The sequence below is a fragment of the Aricia agestis genome, chromosome 3, assembly GCF_905147365.1.
Source record: "Aricia agestis chromosome 3, ilAriAges1.1, whole genome shotgun sequence".
In the NCBI taxonomy this organism is placed as follows: Eukaryota; Metazoa; Arthropoda; class Insecta; order Lepidoptera; family Lycaenidae; genus Aricia; species Aricia agestis.
In genome coordinates, this window is record NC_056408.1 from 19,619,299 (window position 1) to 19,638,785 (window position 19,487).

At 35.8% G+C, this 19,487-nt stretch overlaps 1 protein-coding gene and 1 long non-coding RNA gene across 2 annotated transcripts; one reads left to right on the forward strand and one right to left on the reverse strand.

The window, feature by feature from the left end:
* Positions 1-2,589: 2,589 nt before the first annotated feature.
* Positions 2,590-9,903, reverse strand: LOC121740553. The gene is made up of 4 exons (XM_042133291.1): positions 9,366-9,903; positions 8,693-8,784; positions 7,652-7,829; positions 2,590-2,693 (listed from the first exon to the last, which is right to left on the reverse strand). The coding sequence occupies exons 1-4, from the start codon at positions 9,613-9,615 to the stop codon at positions 2,590-2,592; spliced, it is 624 nt and encodes a 207-aa protein (XP_041989225.1). The 5' UTR covers positions 9,616-9,903.
* Positions 9,904-16,555: 6,652 nt separating this feature from the next.
* On the forward strand, positions 16,556-19,136 carry LOC121740314. The gene is made up of 3 exons (XR_006037630.1): positions 16,556-16,634; positions 18,567-18,570; positions 19,117-19,136. It is a non-coding gene; the product is annotated as an uncharacterized LOC121740314 (long non-coding RNA).
* Positions 19,137-19,487: the final 351 nt, after the last annotated feature.

Genomic DNA, 19,487 nt, shown 5'->3' on the forward strand with positions numbered 1-19,487 from the left:
TGTTTAGGGTGTAAAATACTCCCTAAACCATTTATCATAATATTAATACTCGAACAAAAAACTTTGTAACCCTTTTAACGAAAAATGGGGAAACGTAAGGGCATGAAATTTTGCAGTTATAGTTTGTATGGTGAAGGAGTGCATCGAACTAATATTATTTTGAAATTACGCTTTTATACATTTTTCAAAAAATAAAACATTACCCACACTACAACACACACACACATTACCCACACTACAACACACACACATTATAATTCGTATGTATATACGAATTATACTCTTTTATTTATGGTTGAAGTCTGTTGACAACAAGTTGACAAATTGAAAATGGATCATAGTTTTTTTTTATTGAATCTAAGATACTATTAGACAACGCTTACACGGCCAGACTGAGCTTTTCAACTCTTGTCTTCGGAATCAGCTGAGTCCGAAGACAAGAGTTGAAAAAAAACAATGATAAAGTCAATATTTTTTACAAAATATAGGTACTTAGTAGTCATAATGTCGTTGAAACTAAGGTCGAATTTCGAACATTGGGCGATCTCTAGTTTTATTAAATCGTCGATAAGGTTGAAGCTGTTGTAGATTTCGATCGCGTCTGGGTCTATTACTGTCAGAAATGTAGCTGCCTGGACTTTGACTGGATTATCGAGTTGTATAGCAATTGTATACCATTCGTTACCAACTGTTGTAAGCGTGTTTTTCATGAGGTAGACTTTTTCAAATCTATTTGTAGGTTAGCAGGCGGCCTTATTCCGGATACATTATCGTTTGTAGCCATTTTACAACTTTTTTTCTTCTTTCATATTATATTCCTCTCCTTTGTCACGTTATAAACTTATTCTGACACCATGTTACGTAGTATTTAAGTAATTATTATAGAGGTTTATAGGAGATAAGTAAGCGGTTTGGCAAGATGAAAAAACTGTATTCTGAAAGTCAAGACCACGTAGTGATTATATTCTCTTTGGTGAAGACTTGAAAAACCACAGACTAGAGACTTTCTACAATCTAACTTCTTAAGTCTGACACTAGTTGTCTATACTAAGCAACTAGTGTCAGACTAATTTAATTGGAAGTACTGTAAACAGTAATGATGGTTATATTAAAATTTAGGAATAATATTGGTATTTTTAATTTTCTCTATTTTGTTTAAGGATATATGTAAGGTCAAATTCTGTAGTACTTCCAATCGAATTGTGGAAGTACTAAATATGTTAAAAATTTTACACCCAGACACTTTTTATTAATTATAATGATTATTTATAATAGATTTTTTAGAAATTATTTGATATTTAATTATTGAAAAAAATTGAGATATAATTTGACCACCGCTACTATATTATGACAAACACAATAGTCGTGTTCGTTTAAAGTAAAAAATTAGTATCAGTGTAATTGTCATGTATCAAAATCTGATAGAAATTGATAATAATTTCTATTATTGTACATGCGCGAAAGCTGCACATGCGTATTGAAAAATAAAAAGGAATATGACTAATCCAACAGCTGTTGAGCTGTATCGCCATAACTGTTCGAGGATAGTTTTCATTAATTTCAATTTTAAATATTTCCGTAGAATTACCGGTGAACCTACTTTTTTTGGGCTTAAAAAATCGCAAATCGTACAAAGAAATTAATAAGAAGTTTTTTAGCCGTTTATCTTTGATACAGAGTTCCCAATTCTGACGAATTCTCAAAAATTTTAACACTTCCAGCAAAAATTACGTATGGTAAATGGAAATTTTAAAATAAATTATTTCACATAACTTATCGGTGATTTTTTGGTATCAATCGATGCAGGATGTTTTATTCTGCTATATATTTCGAATTAAGGTCAGAATGTTTGATTTATTTATATTAAATTTTACAGAAATGTAAAGTGGTTGAATATAATCAACTTTTGAGTAGTTCGATCGGTGGGAAGAATTGCACGTACTGAGTTTAATCGGAACAAATGGTTGATCTGTTTAGTTGGTTGGAGTGGAAAAAGAGGGTAAAGCTACCATAATAAAAACCAATATTGTATCAGTTTTATCCTGTTAACAGTGTGCCAGATTTTTGGAATCTTGAGATTTTAGGTATTTAAAGTCATGTGCGTGCACAAACTAAACAGACAAAAGAAGAAGAGGTCCTAAAAAGCTTTGAAAAAAGTGTTCATAAGTGTGCACGACAGACAGTAAATAAGTGTATGGACTATGGACATTTTAGTGAAAAATCAGTGTACAGTGAAAAATAGTGCCATTCAATGGGATGGGTTTAGAGCCAATGTGGTAGTGCCGATTTCTGTAACCGAAAAGTGAGGGAGATACTATACATCTCGAGCGGGCTATCCTTGTCCCAGACAAGGAAGTCCCGTGCGAGAGGGACAGCCAGAGGCGAGGGTTATGTCGGGGGGCGACGAGGTAGTATGAATATAGGAAAAATAGATTTTTGCAATTATTTGGGTTACGGAGGTCGGCACGAACATGTTTATTATGTAAAATTATAGCCAACAAATAAAACAAATGTATATTTTGTAAAATAATGTAATTTTCATGGAAATTCAATAAATTTTCCTTCCAAGGGGGTGAGGCATGGAATGTTCTAGAAGCTGGGTACCGGGGCCGATATAAATATGGGTCGGCCGCCACAGTACGACACTCGCTCTCCAACGTTGCCCATCTTCGGAACAACTGTGTGCTTGCTACCTGGAACAAGACTGAAAAAGTGTTTAAATTCATCTCCTCATCGAATAATCATCATCATCATCACTTTCATCTCTTCAAGAAACGCTGACCTAGGCGATCTACGGGGAATTAGCGCAAGCTCTCCCCCACAATAAGAATGAAGAGAACATAATAGTATAATAATAAACTGGAAGGAAGGCCATGATACATAGATAGCCTTACGCCAGCTTGAATCTGTAACAAAGAAATTAGTTGCATGTGGTAAGTTCCATGATTATAATAACATTTAAGATGAGTGGGAAAGTGCTGGAATCATTGATCCTGTCTCTTCACAAAAAATATACACTACTTACCGCTTAGAGCAGTATGCAAAGAGATAAGTCTTACTACCAAATTACGACCAGTGTTTGACGCATCTGCAAAGGATAAAAATAGTAAGTCATTAAATGTTTGTTTGGAGAAAGGTATGAATTACTTAGATAAAATATCTGACTCATTAATTGGTTTCCGTAAGGGAGAAATAGGTATCTCTGCAGACAGAGCAAAAGCGTTTTTTAGAAATTTCTATTTATCCAGATGATAGAGATTATCTGAGATTATCTGAGATTTTTGTGGTGGAAAGACTACCAGCGACGATAGATCATGGAGTACAATCACTGTAGAGTCGTTTTTGGTCTGACTTCGAGCCCATTCTTGCTGTCTACATCTTTACAACACCACTTAGAAGTGGTAAAAGGTGAATAAAAAATATATAATCTAGCTGCTTCTATGTAGATAATTTAATAAGAAGGCAGTGGCTGACATCGCCGCTAAATATAAACGAAACAGAAAAGCGTGTCATTTCAATTTTAGGAATCATGTGGGACACCGTCACTGATGAACTCTTTTGCAACACACAAGTATTGCCTCATCCGTCACAGATAGCTAAATTAAATTAAAGAAGTATTCTATCCTTGCCTCAAAGAATCTTTGATCCCATAGGAATTCTTTGCCCTGTAACACTAACCCCAAGATTGATTTTACAAGAAATATGGAACAATAAATTGGCATGGGATGCAGACTGAAGAGCACCCCCTCATATTGAAGCACGATTACATGATTGGTACGATATTGTTCTTTTGTTGGATAATTGCAGAATACCAAGACGTCTGTCAACTGAATCTCTACAGGAATTCACCGATGCGAGCCTTCACAATATGCTTTGTGACGCCAGTAAAGATGGGCATGTAACCTGTGTATTTCTGAGAACGATAGTGGAGGTAACGTAACTATACGATTATTATCTGCAAAGTCAAAAATATTTCCACCAGAGAAAATGACCACACCACGACTAGAACTGCTTCCAGCTCTTATAGACTCTCGATTAATTAAAGGGATCAGAGAAATACCACTTGAATAACTGTAAAGAATATTGTTGAAGTGAATCTGGAGTTAATGTTACTCGTTAATATTACTAGCTGGATAGAGAGGGAACTGACTTTGAATACTTATGTAGGAAACCGTATCAAGAAAAGCTGCCAAATACCAACATCAATGATTGGCAACACATTCCAGGCTCTGATAACTAGGCAGAGTTACGGTCCAGAGGCTGCAACAGTCATCAGCTACTTGAATCCAAGTAGTGGGAAGGGCCGCCATGGCTGCGTTAACACCATGGCCATAGTCTGCACTGGTGGCAGATGAAAAGGAAGCATGCAAAGAGCTCAAGAAGTCAGTTTGTGTTAACTGTTAACACATACTGCAATGAAAGTATGACACTCGAATCGAACTGAACAGTATTGAAAATAACAATGCTCTTGGCAGGAAATATTTAATAACTTTAAATCCTTGCAGCACAATAAGTAATATAAAACTAAATACAGAACCACCTAGTAAATAAGCCAGTCATAGAGAGAAGGCAGTTCAGGCAACCGTACTTGGGAGAGTTGTCAAAATGCCTAGCAAGTACTGAATATAATTTTACTTTTATAAGTTTGTTTGAGGTTTTCAAGTATAATTGTTTTTCTTATCTCGAAGGTCAATGACTTGACAGGTTTTATTTACCTACTCAAAATGTATACCTAGGTGTAATATACTCTCATATATACCAGCTTATAGTTAGCTCTTATGTAAAAATAGTTAAACAACAAATTAATTGAATAACTACATAATATATTATTAAAGTACAAGTTATTATGAATAGTTCTATAAATAAGTCTGATACACACAGTGCTATTTCAAACTATACAACAGTGATAAAGTTCTGAAGTGCTTTGGTTTTTCATAATTATTATTGCTGAAGTGACAATCAGCTGTTTAACGGTTACCCACTGTGTATTTGCCAAATTCAATTTTAAAATAAATTCCTAATTAAACTGTGTTTTCAAAAGGATCGTTATTTAAAAGAAAACTTCTGACTATACGCAATTTTAAGTGTACTTTGTGTGCTAGGTTCCTCAGCCCGGATAACATCGCCAAGTGCTCCAAATGCGCGGCAGTCTATCACCAATAACGCTACGCCAAAGGTTTCGAGCCCAAAAGCTCGATTAAGTGGTCATGTCGCAATTGTTTAACACCTTGGTGGTGTTAAACAATTGCGACATGACGTCAGCCACAAACATCCACAGATAGCACACCCAATGCCTCGTTTAAGTTCTGTTCGAAAGTTTCACCCAGAATAGGGGCGCGCGGTGTACCATTTTACGGCAGCATGACACGGTGCGGCGCCGTACCGTATCACGGTGGCGGCGTCTTGCCGTAATACGGTGACGGCACCGCGCCGTGTCTGATGGGGACGCGGCCTTAAATATTACTATCAATTTGTTTCTAGTATTGTAGATATGTTGATTTAATTTTTATATCTTTTCTTGTCACATACTTATCAAACGCCAATAGAAAATTTTATTTATTTCTGTCTTTAATGTGCCTAGTAAGTGTTGGTTTTTTCAGTGTTGGTTTTTGCAATGTTAATTGTTTAAAAAGAATATCAAAAAGCGGTTTCTGAACTAAGGTATAACGAAATATTATTCTATAAAAGTATATTTTTGGATTTTTGAGTTGGCCTTGATGTATCTTTTGGTAGAAAAAACCCTATTATTCTACCTAGAAATTCACATATCATTGACTTAATCATTAGCCATGAACATAAAAGATTGTTACATGCTGCACCAAAGCTATTATTATCAAGTTTAAACCAGATCCAACCATATTGGATTGTTGATGGTTATAGTTATGTAAAAAAGCAAATTCATAATTGTTTAATTTGTTTTAGAATAAAAAGCGAGTGTGCCAAACAGCTGAACAGTCTGAAAAGTAACAGCTTGTAGAGAATTTCAGAAAATAGATATTCATTTCGCGGGACCAGTACAAGTAAAACATTTTCGACTACGACGTGCTTCACAGACAAAAGGTTACATCTGTGTGTCTGTGTGTTTGTCTGCTTTGTAACTAAAGCTATACATCTCGAGCTCACAATCACATCAGACTTAACCACTGACTCTTTTCTTGCTTGCTTTAAACGGTTAATCGCGCGAAGGGGATTGCCTACAGATGTATTTGTGATAACGGAAGCTCTTTCAGGGGGGCAAGGAATGAATTGGTTAACTTATATAAGTTGCACTCGTCACAAGTGCATCAAACTCAAGTGCAAAATTTTGCGGCACAACAAGGTTTACATTTTCAGTTTGTGCCCAGTTATCACCCGTGTTTGCTGGACTTACAGAATCAGCAGTCAAAAGTATGAAATTTCATTTAAAACGTATCATTGAAGAATATGTATTGACTTATGAACAGCTAAATACAATTTTGTGTCAAATAGAAGCTGTACTCAATTCTAGATTACTGTTTCCTGTAACAGCTGATGAAATAAATGACTCTTCACTTTAGCTATATTAAGGTGGGTACAGACTGGTGAAACGTAACATGAAATGTATAATTCTGCCTTTCATTGCATGTTCGCTGCAAGCGTGGACGCATAGCGCGCTCTTAACGCGCATTCACTACGAACCTCCCGCGTTCGTCTGTTTCCGCCATTCTGCCGCGAACACGGCCCTTCGATACACGTTTTTTTCGTGCGCGTCACTTACAAAACCATAGATCACACGAAGCATGGAGTCCGAAGACCACGTTCTTGCTATGACGATTATCAGTACTTCATTATTAATAATACATCAACTCATGAAAACACGCCGAAGACCCCGACGTTGGTGGCGGACAGAATTGTATAAACGGAGAGAAGGTAGAGAACTGCTTACTGATATGAATTTTCAGCACATAAGTGGACAATACAAAAACTTTACTAGGATGACGCCAACAGACTTTGAAAATTTACTCGAGATGATTGGACCAAGAATTAGTCGAAACCATACAAATTTAAGAGCTCCAATTTCAATCCAAGATAGGCTAGCAATAACACTTCGATTTTTAGGTTCCGGGGACTCTTACACAAGTCTGCAGTATACGTTTAGAGTATCGAAACAATCCATAAGTGCTATTGTACCTGAAGTGTGCGCCGCAATAATGGAGGAATTAAAAGAATACATTAAGGTACGTATTATGAAAATCTTTATTTATGTTTAGAAGTGTCTTTATTTATCACATTAAATCATTAAAGTCATCCATAGAAGACGTGTAAGACTCTTGTGAAGAGACCGACAAGGGCGGCTGGTTGGTTGGATAGTCAGTAGTATCTTCATTTCTTGCCGTAGTATAGCCATAGGGTCCCGCTTCGTTTGTGCCCGATGGTGGTCCGGCCGATGTTGAGGGACGATTAGAATATCCGGTCAGATCCACACAGTTCTGTCTTGCCCTGGATAAATAGTCATCTTGGTGTGAACCATATGCATGGTTATTTTGATGACGCCACGATTCGTAATATCCCCTGTCAGCTTTCATAATTATTTCAAAAATTGCATGTTCGACCGAAGTCCTAGTTTGTGGAGAATAACTAGTCATTTTAGCCCCTATAAAGGAAGCGAAACTTTTCGTTGTATCAGAAATACCTATCGAATTGTCCAATTTGTTGGCTGTTGTTTTCAGTATTCCCATCACATCTGAGAGTACATTGTCATCCCTCCTGGTTTGTTTAGCGCTCTTTGGACTACATTCATTTGGTAGTACTGGAGGGGTGAACACATTTTGGTCGGCAGTGTTTTCCAAGTCCGAGCGATGAAGTGACTCCTAAAAATGCAAAAAATAATTAATTGTTTTCTTTTTAGATACCAACGACAGCCGAAGCCTGGTTGAAGATAAGCAAGGAGTTTGAAGACCGGTGGAACTTTCCACACTGTTCAGGGGCATTAGACGGAAAGCACGTTATACTTGAAGCACCTATCAAAAGCGGAACCGAGTTCTATAATTATAAACAAAATTTTAGCATCGTTTTGTTTGCTCTAGTTGATGCAGATTATAATTTTCTATTCGTAGACGTGGGATGCCAAGGGAGAATTTCAGATGGCGGAGTTTTCAAAGATACCACATTATATGATATGATAGAGAATCACACAATAAACCTGCCATCGCCGCGTCCACTCCCCGATAGAAATATTTCCATCCCATATTTTTTTGTAGGCGATAGTGCCTTTGCTTTAAGTGAAAACTTGATGAAACCATATGGTGGGACACCTCCAAAGGGTTCATCGAAGAGAATATTTAATTACCGATTAAGTAGAGCTAGACGGATTGTTGAGAACGTATTTGGAATTATATCGTCTGTGTTCAGAGTTTTAAGAAAACCAATGCTTTTACAGCCTGATAATGCTGAATTGGTAGTTATGGCAATCGTTCTTCTACATAATTATTTGAAACGTCATTCTAGAAACGTGTTCATAACTCCAGGATTAGTTGATCAGGAGGTAGAAGGAATTTTAAATGAAGGTTCGTGGAGGCGAAATAATGACGACATGACATCATTACTGCCCATAAGAAATATTCCCAGACGATCACCTGCACATCTAAATGCTATTAGAGATGAATTGGCTGATTATTTTACGAAAGAAGGAAAGGTTTCTTGGCAAGACAGATGTTCATAGAATAATCCATACCGTATTTTTTCTCTTTCTCGGTGTGTTCCTGTCGTCTAAGAACTTCAAAGCATCATAGGCAAACCATCGACTTATGTATGTTTCCGAGGCACCTGCAACCGAGTAATACAAAGTTAATTGTTTAGGATAAATAAATAATGTAGCTGAAACATGAGGTTTGAATTCCTTTTTCTCGTTTTTGCATCGAAATTGGTCCATCCGTTTAAGCGCTACGATGCTACAGACAGACAGGCCCACAGTTTTAGGGGTCAGACTTATAACACCCCTCGTTTTACGTCAGAAGTAAACAATTACACATTCTCGTGGTATTTTTTATACACTTACATTACCACTTACATTACAATACAGGCTGTCCCGTAAATAGTACGACATACTGCCAGAGGTTAAAGTACTCATCAATACGAACAACTTTTACTATGGGACCAACTTCGAAATCGCGAAAAAAAATCAGCTGTGGCAGTATGTCGTAGTATTTACGGGACATCCTGTATGTCTTTATCTACCATTATACTTTATGTAGATACTATGTGGTTAATGTTGCTGGTTTCACAATGTTATAGATTTAAATACCAAAATTTTACACTAATTAATGTGATTACCTACTGTTTGTTAATCTTTATAAATGAAGAAAAAAAAAAACAATAATAATACAAACATTAATCATTATTCTTACCTTTTCCTGTCCCCTTTGATTTTTTTTCCTTCAGCTTTTCGCGGCGGTATGAAGAGAGAAGACTAACAATTTTGTTGTTGCATTTTTCTACAGTCATTGACATCAACTTTGCGATTTCCGACCACGCATCTTGCTTAAGATTTTTCTTAAAATAGTTTTCATTTTGTGGGTTCCACAAAATTTCACGAACTCTGTACGCATCTATCAAGCAAAATGCTTTTTCCTCACTCCACGCAGTGTCGTCCTCCATGTTCGTTGCGTGCACGTGTTGATTTCAAAACGACCGTCCACGTTGGCTGCTCCGCGCACACTGCGCGCCCCTTTGTGTTCGTTCGAAAAACCGACAAATCACGGATCGCTCCGCGCGCGGCTTGTAATGCTCGTAGCGTGCGCGTGAAATGCACATTTCGCGCGCACAAGACGTCCAAACTATGAGAAATTGTTACAAAGTGTGTTACCTTTCATGATACATTGCAGCAATGTGTACGGTGAATTCTTTCATTGCATGACACATTGCATGTTACGTTTCACCAGTCTGTACCCACCATTACACCAGGCCATTTTCTTATAGGTACTGCATTAACTTCTTTCCCTGAAAGAAATGTTGTGGATATACCTAATACTAGGTTAAAATTCTGGGAAATTTGTAACAAAGTAAAGGGCCAATTTTTGTAAAATATGGCACAACTTTAGAATACTTACCTTTAGAATAATTTATTTTAGTATATAGGGTGTCAGAATTAAATGTCTTAGTAACTTGGCTTTTGAAATTTGAATAGTGCATTTAAATGATAGCAAATATAATAGAAGACTCAGAATTCTTGTTTCAAGGCTGCGCCCCCAGCATGTTGGCAACACCAACAATAACAATTTACAAAATAAAAATTAAGGCTTCCGGCCGCCACTACTTTTTTCCTTATTGCTCTCGCTACTGTTTTACTGACTAATGTGTGCTAATAATTCTCGTGTGTCACCGTAGTACTCAATAAAGGTGTTAATCAGTGCAAGACGCGTTTCATTGTCAAGATTGTCAACCTCAACCAGCGCAACACTCCTACAGGATGCACAGTTTGTGTTGTTATTTTCCTTATTCTAAATTGGTGACCTTCGAAAAAGAACAAGCAACCTTATTGTGTATCGTTTACAGTGATTAGTCGATTACGATGTCTCAAGATAAAAAATCGAACGCAGCGCAAAACATCGGCGACGTTCCTAGTACCTCAAGTACCGCAACGGGTATGGCGCATAAGGAAGTAACTGAAGATTTGCCGGAACTGTTTCGTGTTAGTGCAAAGGTACCACTAATAATGTGCAAAGGTACCACCTATCTACCCTAATACACAAATATACTCTAAAATCGATCTCATAAAGGCATATAACCAGATATCTGTGGATAGTGCTAATAAATCTAAGACTGCAATAATTGCCCCATTCGGACTGTATGACTACAGAGATTATATACGGTAAAATCCAGGAAAGATACAATTTTAAAGGTATTACTATTTTCTAAAACATTATAATTAAAACTAGACGATGCCCGCAACTCCGTTGCGCCAAAACTTGTTTATCGCGCGGGGACCGTACATTTTTTCGAAACAAAAAGTATCCTATGTCCTTTCCCAGGACTCAACGTATGTCTATGCCAAATTTCAGCAAAATCTGTTCAGCGGTTTGGGCGTGAAGAGGTAACAGACATACAGACACACTTTCGCATTTATAATATTAGTATGGATAAGAAACAATTTACTAAAATTACTTGTTCTTTGAATCGTTCGGATTTAGCAGTCTTACTCATCACACGTTTCCTTGCGATTGAAATAGGAAATAGCTGTCGACCAGACCAGAAGAATTTAAAGAACATCAGAATAAGAAAGATGAAGCTAGAAAAGAAAAAAGATAGAGACAAAGATGAAGGAAAGGTTGTTTTTACAGTCGATTTACAAGCAGCTCTAATGGCACCAAAGTAAAAAATAAGCAGTTTGTATATAACGAAACTCCAAGTTCATAATGTGATATTATATAATTTAAAAAACAAAGATGAATTATGATATCAATGGAACGAAACTGAGGGTGGACTGAATTCTGAAGAGTTTTCAAGTATATACTTGCCTATATAGGTAGATTTAACAGAAAATAAAGTTTTACCAGAGACGAACTCTGAAGAAATACTTAATGCGATAATTTACAGCGACGGCTGCATAATGCACATACCAAAAAATATAGGAATTGCATTGTGTCGAACGCTTTGCTCTCAACTGCAATCAAACACAACATAATCATCGAGCAGAAGATTTTGGAGGTAGGTCACACTCAAATGGAAGCAGATAGTATGCACTCTACTATCGAACGTGCACTGAAAAATAAATATTCACATAAACGTGCCTACTGAATATGCCGAAGTTTTCAGAACAGGTAAGAAAAAACCGAAACTATCTGAGTCATAAGTTTCTCAAAGAATTTAAGGAGGTGACTAACCCAAAATTTTCGATTTTATAATTAAATTTTATATTTGAAAATAAGCCCCGAATTGTTTCATTTTCTAAACTTAGATACCTCATTATATTTCCAAGAATCCTATTTGAGCAAAAACACGATATCTTAAAATTTTCTCTATAAAAAAATCACAAAGATGCGTCTAATTTTCATGAATTTTTCATTTATTGCCATAACCGTGCATTGAACTAAATTAATATTTTAACACATTGTATACAATTCTATCATAGAGAAACCGACCTAGCGGATTTTTTAAATGCTGTATATTTATCGAGGTATTGAGAAAAAACGGATTTGCGATGAATCATTTTTCACCGGGCATAATATGAAAGACGGGCGTGAGTGTAAAGAGAGAAGGACGATGTTTGATTTTTTGGGTTAGTCGCCCTCTTAACGGCGTTCAGTTCTTCAAAAGCATACGTCCGGGTCTCGGTAGAGGTGACGCTAAAGTGACTGAACTATAACTGATAAATAACTGAACTAGAACTGACTTTGCGCTATACTACAAGTGGTAATATACAGTATGATGAAAATATCCCACCAAAGCGAAAAAAAGGTGTCAAACTGTTATATCCCACATATGCTCACCTTAGCTTTCCCATATTGCTGACCAAAGATTCCCTCTTTCATCCTATGCTTTAAGTTCCAGACCATCCCGGCAGTCACAACTATGTCGATTGGAATCGACACAGTTGTGCCATTTTATAATATTTCGTTGTTTCAATTTTCTATGTCAAAATATATTTCTTTGTTCTTCTAATAAATCCTTTTTTTTAAGTGAGAATCGGACCTCCGTATAACATTGGTGGCAGCGGTGGGATAACAAATTCCACCCCGGTACGCCTCGCGTTTTGTAAAATACTAGTTCCAGAAGTGTCCGAAAATCGCGAGAAGACTCAGTTTCCAACCAGTGAAAAGACTTAGTTACAGCCAGTAAAAGACTCTACAGTGAAAGTCTACTAAATCTCAATTTCTACTAAATCTAAATATCAATAATAATTAACCGCGAAAAATAATAACTAAACGTCGGGAATAATCTTCGCCTATCTACCTGATCTACGCTACACGTAGACGCGCCTTATCGCCGTCTTCGAGCCGGAGTTGTTTTGTCTACCTACGTAGCGAAAAAATGTTCCAGACGCTTCTTATCGCCGCATTCCTGTGAGTCCCTTGCATTATATTCTATTTTTGGTCATTGCATTTTACATTTGAATATTGTTGAATTTATCTTAATATTGAAAAAGGTTCTACTGTGTTTATTGTAAAATATTATTCATAAAAATGGCATCGAAAGATAGAGTTTCGAGCCCTGCTAAATTAGAAAATGTAGATTTTAATGAAGAGGAGGAATATCAACCTCCTGCATCTTTACAAATTCCGTCTGACAGTCAAGGTCCTTCTACTAGTTAAAAAAAGAAGGGCAAAGCAGACCCTCCGAGCAAACCAGAATTAAAATTATTTTTTTTATTAAAATTCATTAAGCCATACCAAGGTAGCAGGGATATCTCATGTTTAGTTAATTGCAGTAACGCATTTGATTTAGCCTCTAAATCACAGAAAGATATATTGTTAAAATTTATATTGTGTCAACTTCAAGGAAAGGCCGAAATGGCCAGTTCAATTAAAAAAGTTTGTAAATTGGCAACAGTTAAAAGAGTTTTTAAAGAATAAGTTCAGCGAAAGGAAACATTACGCTCATTTACTCACAGATTTGCAAAATTGTATGCAGAATTTAAATGAACCTGTCAGTCAATATGCGCTCCGGGTCAAAACATATTTATCCCAGTTACTCATAGAAATTTCTATCTCTCACGGCTCTAAAGGTAGAGAAATGATAGGTCGCGTAGCAGCTATGGAGGAAATAGCTCGCCATCATTTTCAAATGGGACTTTTGACACGAATTTCCAATATAGTGAGATGCAAATCTCCTAAAATAATTAACGAAGCCATTAATATAGCCATTTCGGAAGAAAAAAATCAACACGACTTCCCCGAAACCTAATTTTGATGGCAACCGGCGCTAATAAAACTCAAATCAAAATCCAAATTATACTAATCAACGTTTTCCAAATTATAATAATAACCGAAACCAATATAATAACAATAATCGCTTCCTTAGTAATAATTACAATCGTTTCCAAGATTCTCCTAATGCTAATTCATTCCCAATTTGCAAGTATTGCAAAAATGTAGGTCACACAATAGATCAGTGTAGAAAACGCGAATAAAATAATAATCGTGCTCAGAATTTTAAGCCTCTTCAAATAATAATGAACAAAATAATATTGAAGAAGGTTATGATACTGTCGACAATACTCCAAAAAACTAAATAAAGTCTCGTCCCGGTGTCGTGCGGGACGAAAGCTTACCAAATCCGACACCATGCTACTAAATCAACGCACATGTGGTGCAATTTATAATTCTTCTAGTTTCATACAACAAAGGCAAGTTGTGTATAATTGAATCCAATGCTATTAAATCCTTGAATAAGTCCTCTGTATCGTTAAAAAACACTGAAACCTCTAATATACTTCCGAATCTCCAGTACACATTAAATCAAATTTAAACTTAGTTCTTCTACCTTACACTTCTGATGACCTAAAGGACTCTCCTACATCTGTTAATTCTGTTCACACTGTATTACAGTTTTCAACGTACTCGAGAAGTGTTGAAACAATTATGAGTCGCTAATCTTAATAAAGAGGAAACAAATGCCCTTTACAAACTCTGTTCCGATTATTCTAACATTTTTCATCTTCCCGGGGAACAACTCACATTTACAAACGCAGTTTGATATGAAATTAAAACCATTTCCGACGCTCCAATTCACACTTAGACTAACCGTTTTCCAGTAATCCATAAAGAAAAAGTAAATAGACAAATAAATGAAATATTGCAACAAGGAATTATAGAACCTTCACATCCCCATGGTCAGCACCCATTTGGGTTGTCCGAAAAAAGTTAGACGCATCCGGTAATCGTAAATGGCGAGTTGTCATCGATTATAGAAAGTTGAATGACGTCAGAATTGGTGACTCCTACCCCATACCAAATATAACAGAAATACTAGATCAATTAGGCAAAAGCCAGTATATTAGTACCCTAGATCTAGCTTCCGGTTTCCACCAAATTGAAGTTTCCCCAGAAGATTCACCTAAAACCGCCTTCTCCGTTCCTCAGGGACATTACCAATTTAAACGCATGTCATTTGGGCTCAAAAATGCACCCTCAACCTTTCAAAGCCTTATGAAATACCGCACTCTCAGGACTCCAAGGCCTACGCTGTTTCGTATACTTAGACGATATTGTAACATATTCATTTGAGAGTGGAATAAGTGATGTTCAAAAACATCATTATTTGAGATCTAGTCTACGAGGAGAGGCAGAACAGTTTTTACGTTATTTGTATATAACAGCTAGTAATTACCAGCAAGCTTGGAAGACTTTAATAGAAAGATATAGTAATAAAAGAATTATAGTAAACAATTTAATTAAAAGACTTTTGATCCAAATAAAATTAATATGCGAAGACTCTAAAGCTTTAAAGGAACTTATAAATACAACTACGAATGTTTAAATGGTCTCACTTCTTTAGAGATTGATGTTAAATCATGGGATCCGATTATTATACATATTGTTGTCAATAAACTTGACCTTGAATCTCACAAATGTTGGGAACAATCACTAGGTTCTACAACAGAGCTACCTAAATTATCTTCTTTGACTACTTTCTTGGACGGAAGATTTAGAGCAATGGAAATGGTACAGAATATTATACATATAAAAGAAAGAAAGGATAGTCCGTTGCAAATTACGAAGGCGAAACAGATTAAAAATTATAACAACACAACAGAAAAAATACCAGAATGCACTTATTGTAAGAAAAGTCACTATATTAGTCACTGCTCAAATTTTATACAAATCATACAAAAATAAGGAAAAAAATGAATTTGTGGTATCAGAATTATGTGATAATTTCGAAGGTTATGAACATTCAAAATGGGTGGTAGATTCTGGCGCGAGTGAACATATTATGTGCAGTGACCGGAACTTATTTACTTCGTTCAAATCTCTGGATAATAAAGTTGCACTTCGCGATGGTACACAAATTAGTGTCCTTGGGATTGGTAAGATGGCAACACAGGTGTCAGACGGAAAATGTTGGATCGACACTACCATAGATACACTCTATGTCCCAGCCACGGACGTAAAAAAAATACGGATGTAGCATTACACTATAAAGAGGTGAAGCATGCATGCAATTTCGTTTATTGTACACGTGACCGACACTCACACGCAACTAGGTACTACAACCCGCTGTCATTGTACATTGAGTGACGGCACCAATGACACGCACACATCCTACACGGGCGGCCATAACTATGCTTCACTCGTGATTAGACTAGGTTATGTCCGTATTTTTTTTACGTCCGTGGTCCCAGCATTAAAAACAAACTTGTTTTCTGTAAAATGTATTACCGCCAAGGGATATGTCATCGTGACAGAACAGAACTGTTGTAAATATATGAGAAAAAACAAAGTGTGTGCTATTGCAGAAAGGAAAGGAAATTTGTATTATCTCGACTTAATATACAAGAATAGTAACTTACATATTGCGGAAACTACAATAACTGCACGTAATAGTCAAGTTAGTTTGATTAAATGGCACAAAAGACTGGCTCGCCAAAACAGGGTTTATTTATTATTTATTTATTTATACTTTTTGCACAATGTTGGTACATATGCGAACTTAATGCCAAATGGCATTGTCTACCAGTCAACCTTTAGGTGTTCAGAAACAAAATTGTGTAGGTGCCAACACTGCGAGAGAATGAAAAAATAAATAAATGAAGAGCAATCTATAATCTAAATATAACTAAAGTCATCGCAAGCAAAGCATTTCACTTAATAAAGCGAAACTACTCTACTTTAGTTTGTGCGTATGAAATGGGTGACAGTTCTCATATTCCTTGCTACGGAATTTTTTTTCAAAGAAAACAAAAAAAAAAATTAATAAATTATATTCCATCGACAAAAACAAAAGTTTTCTATAATTGTAAATTAAAAAAATGAAAAGTTGCTAAATGCTAACTTATTAATATAAAATTAAATTATTAACTGTGAAATAGGAGTATAAAATTATTGTTACGAAAACATTTGAAAAATGTCAGATGCATGAAACAGAACCTATGTAAATAGAGATTGACACTGTTGAATCGAAATCAAATCGATAAAAAAGGGCGGCCATCTTAAATCGCCAGCACCACTGAAATGTCAGTACAAAATCGATAATTTCGATTGCAATTCCTTTACGAAGTGATTCGATATTTTTAAATTATCGATTAATTTTTGTTAAGTAACTTCCCTACTATTGTCAATTATAACTTGTCACGCATATCAACTTAAAACGCACAAACTATAATATATATAATAAAAATATTTCTAATTTAATACAAATTATTTAAAATATCATGCTATGTATAATTTAAAAATACTAGAACATATGAGACTTATAGTTCCAATACCCGCCAGCTCCATAATTATATAAGCTGTCGATGGTTCTATATAATCTACAAAATTTTCGTTCTTTCATTCAAAGAAGTCTTATAACAAAAGCCGCTAAATCCCCTACAAAGGACAATGCCCAAAAAAAACCCATAGTCGATTAAAATAATTTATGTACAGCAAAGTAGAGCATAAAGAGTAGATTGAAAATATGCAATTCATTTTTTTCTAAACCATAACCGAAACCGATAATTTGAAAAAATAAATCTGAGTTACACAGTGTGGTATCTACTTCGGATCAACTAGTTATTTCCTTTGTTTTTGTGATCTTTCTCGTGAAAGCGATGTTGATAGACAATAATGTACAATTAAATAGGAAAAAATCGGTCAAGTGCGAGTCGGACTCGCGCACGAAGGGTTCCGTGCCGTAATAGAGTGAAAGTAGGGAAAAATTGTTTTTTGTGTGGGAGCCCCCTTTAATTATTTATTTTATTTTAATTTTACGATTAAATATTAAAGTACACACATAATTGAGGATTTCGTAAAAAAATCATGTGTCTACATAATATAGCCATTATAATATTATGTAGATTAGGGGCCAAAAACGGCAAAAAATCACATTTGTTGTATGGGAACCTCCCTTGAATCTTAATTTTATTTAGTTTTTAGTATCTGTTGTTACAGCGGCATCAGATATACACAATCTGTGAAGATTTCAGAAGTCTAGCTATAGCGGTTCTTGAGTAAGAGCCTGGAGACAGACAGACAGACAGACATCGAAGTCTCAGTATAAATAGTGTCCCGTTTTTACCCTTTGGGTACGGAACCCTAAAAAAGTATGTCAAATAATTATATTTAATTTATTCTTAAAATATATTAATATTTTAAGAATAAACTAAATCACAAGTGCCTTCACTCTACATCCTCTATCGGTTGTATGATATCACGGGGAGTGCTCTAAGAAATTGTTCGGAATTATACCACCTGCAACTTTTCGCCATCGCTCCACGCGAAAAATATACCATCATCAATCATCATCACTTTGATGAGTGGCAGTCTTCCACCGTGCGTTTTTTGCGTAACTTTCTGCTGCCCCCTGTAAAACTCTGAAATAAATTGTCACTATATTTTCAATACGACCTGCAAACCTTCAAAGGTCGGCAACGTAGCTCTTCTAATGTTGCGAGTGTCCATAGGCGACAGTATAGTTGCTTTCCAACAGGTGACCTGTTTGCTCGTTTGCCCCCTTATTTTATAAAAAAACTAGATGTCCCGCGCGGCTTCGCCCGCGTAAATTAGGAATTTTACAGAAACCGTACATTTTCCCATAAAAAATATTTTCCCCGTTTTTCCCGCATTTTCCTGAGTTTCTTTGGTCGTATTAGTCTTAGCGTGATAATATATTATATAATATAGCCTATAGTCAAACTATTTTTAGAAATAAAATAAAGATTTTTTTTTAATTATCACTTGACAAACTCGAGTCTCGATCTAAAAGACTATGAAATGGTATAATATGGTAGTGATGATGATGATGATGATGATGAATGTAATTTGCATAGTAGCATATGGTTCCTGTTCTTAAAACAACGCCGAAACTCCCAAACTTGTATCTATAAAGAATCAGGAGTTCTCTCAGCACCTTCCGAACCACGGTATACCAGGTATATCTCGGTGCAAACTTTTACTTGTTGGTAGCATATGCTTAGAATACTTCTCACGAAACCGAAGTCACCACTCGTTTCCCTATAAGTTTTGAGGAGTTCCCTCGATCCTTCATCAGATCACCACTTTTGTGGATATAAAAATCGGGTAACATACGGCGGAGTAATCGTTGAATATAAGAAAACGAACATAACACCTCCCCCATTTTGAAAGTCGGTTAAAATTGTAGCCTATGTGTTATTCATCAGAATAATATACATACATCAGTATAAGCTATATTATTGTAAAGTTTCATTAAAATCCGTTCAGTAGTTTTTGCGTGAAAGAGTAACAAACATCCATACATCCACACATCCATACATCCAAACAAACTTTCGCCTTTATAATATTAGTAGGATGTAGCCTATAATATATTATCACGCTAAGACCAATAGAAGCGGAGCACCAATGAAGAATGTT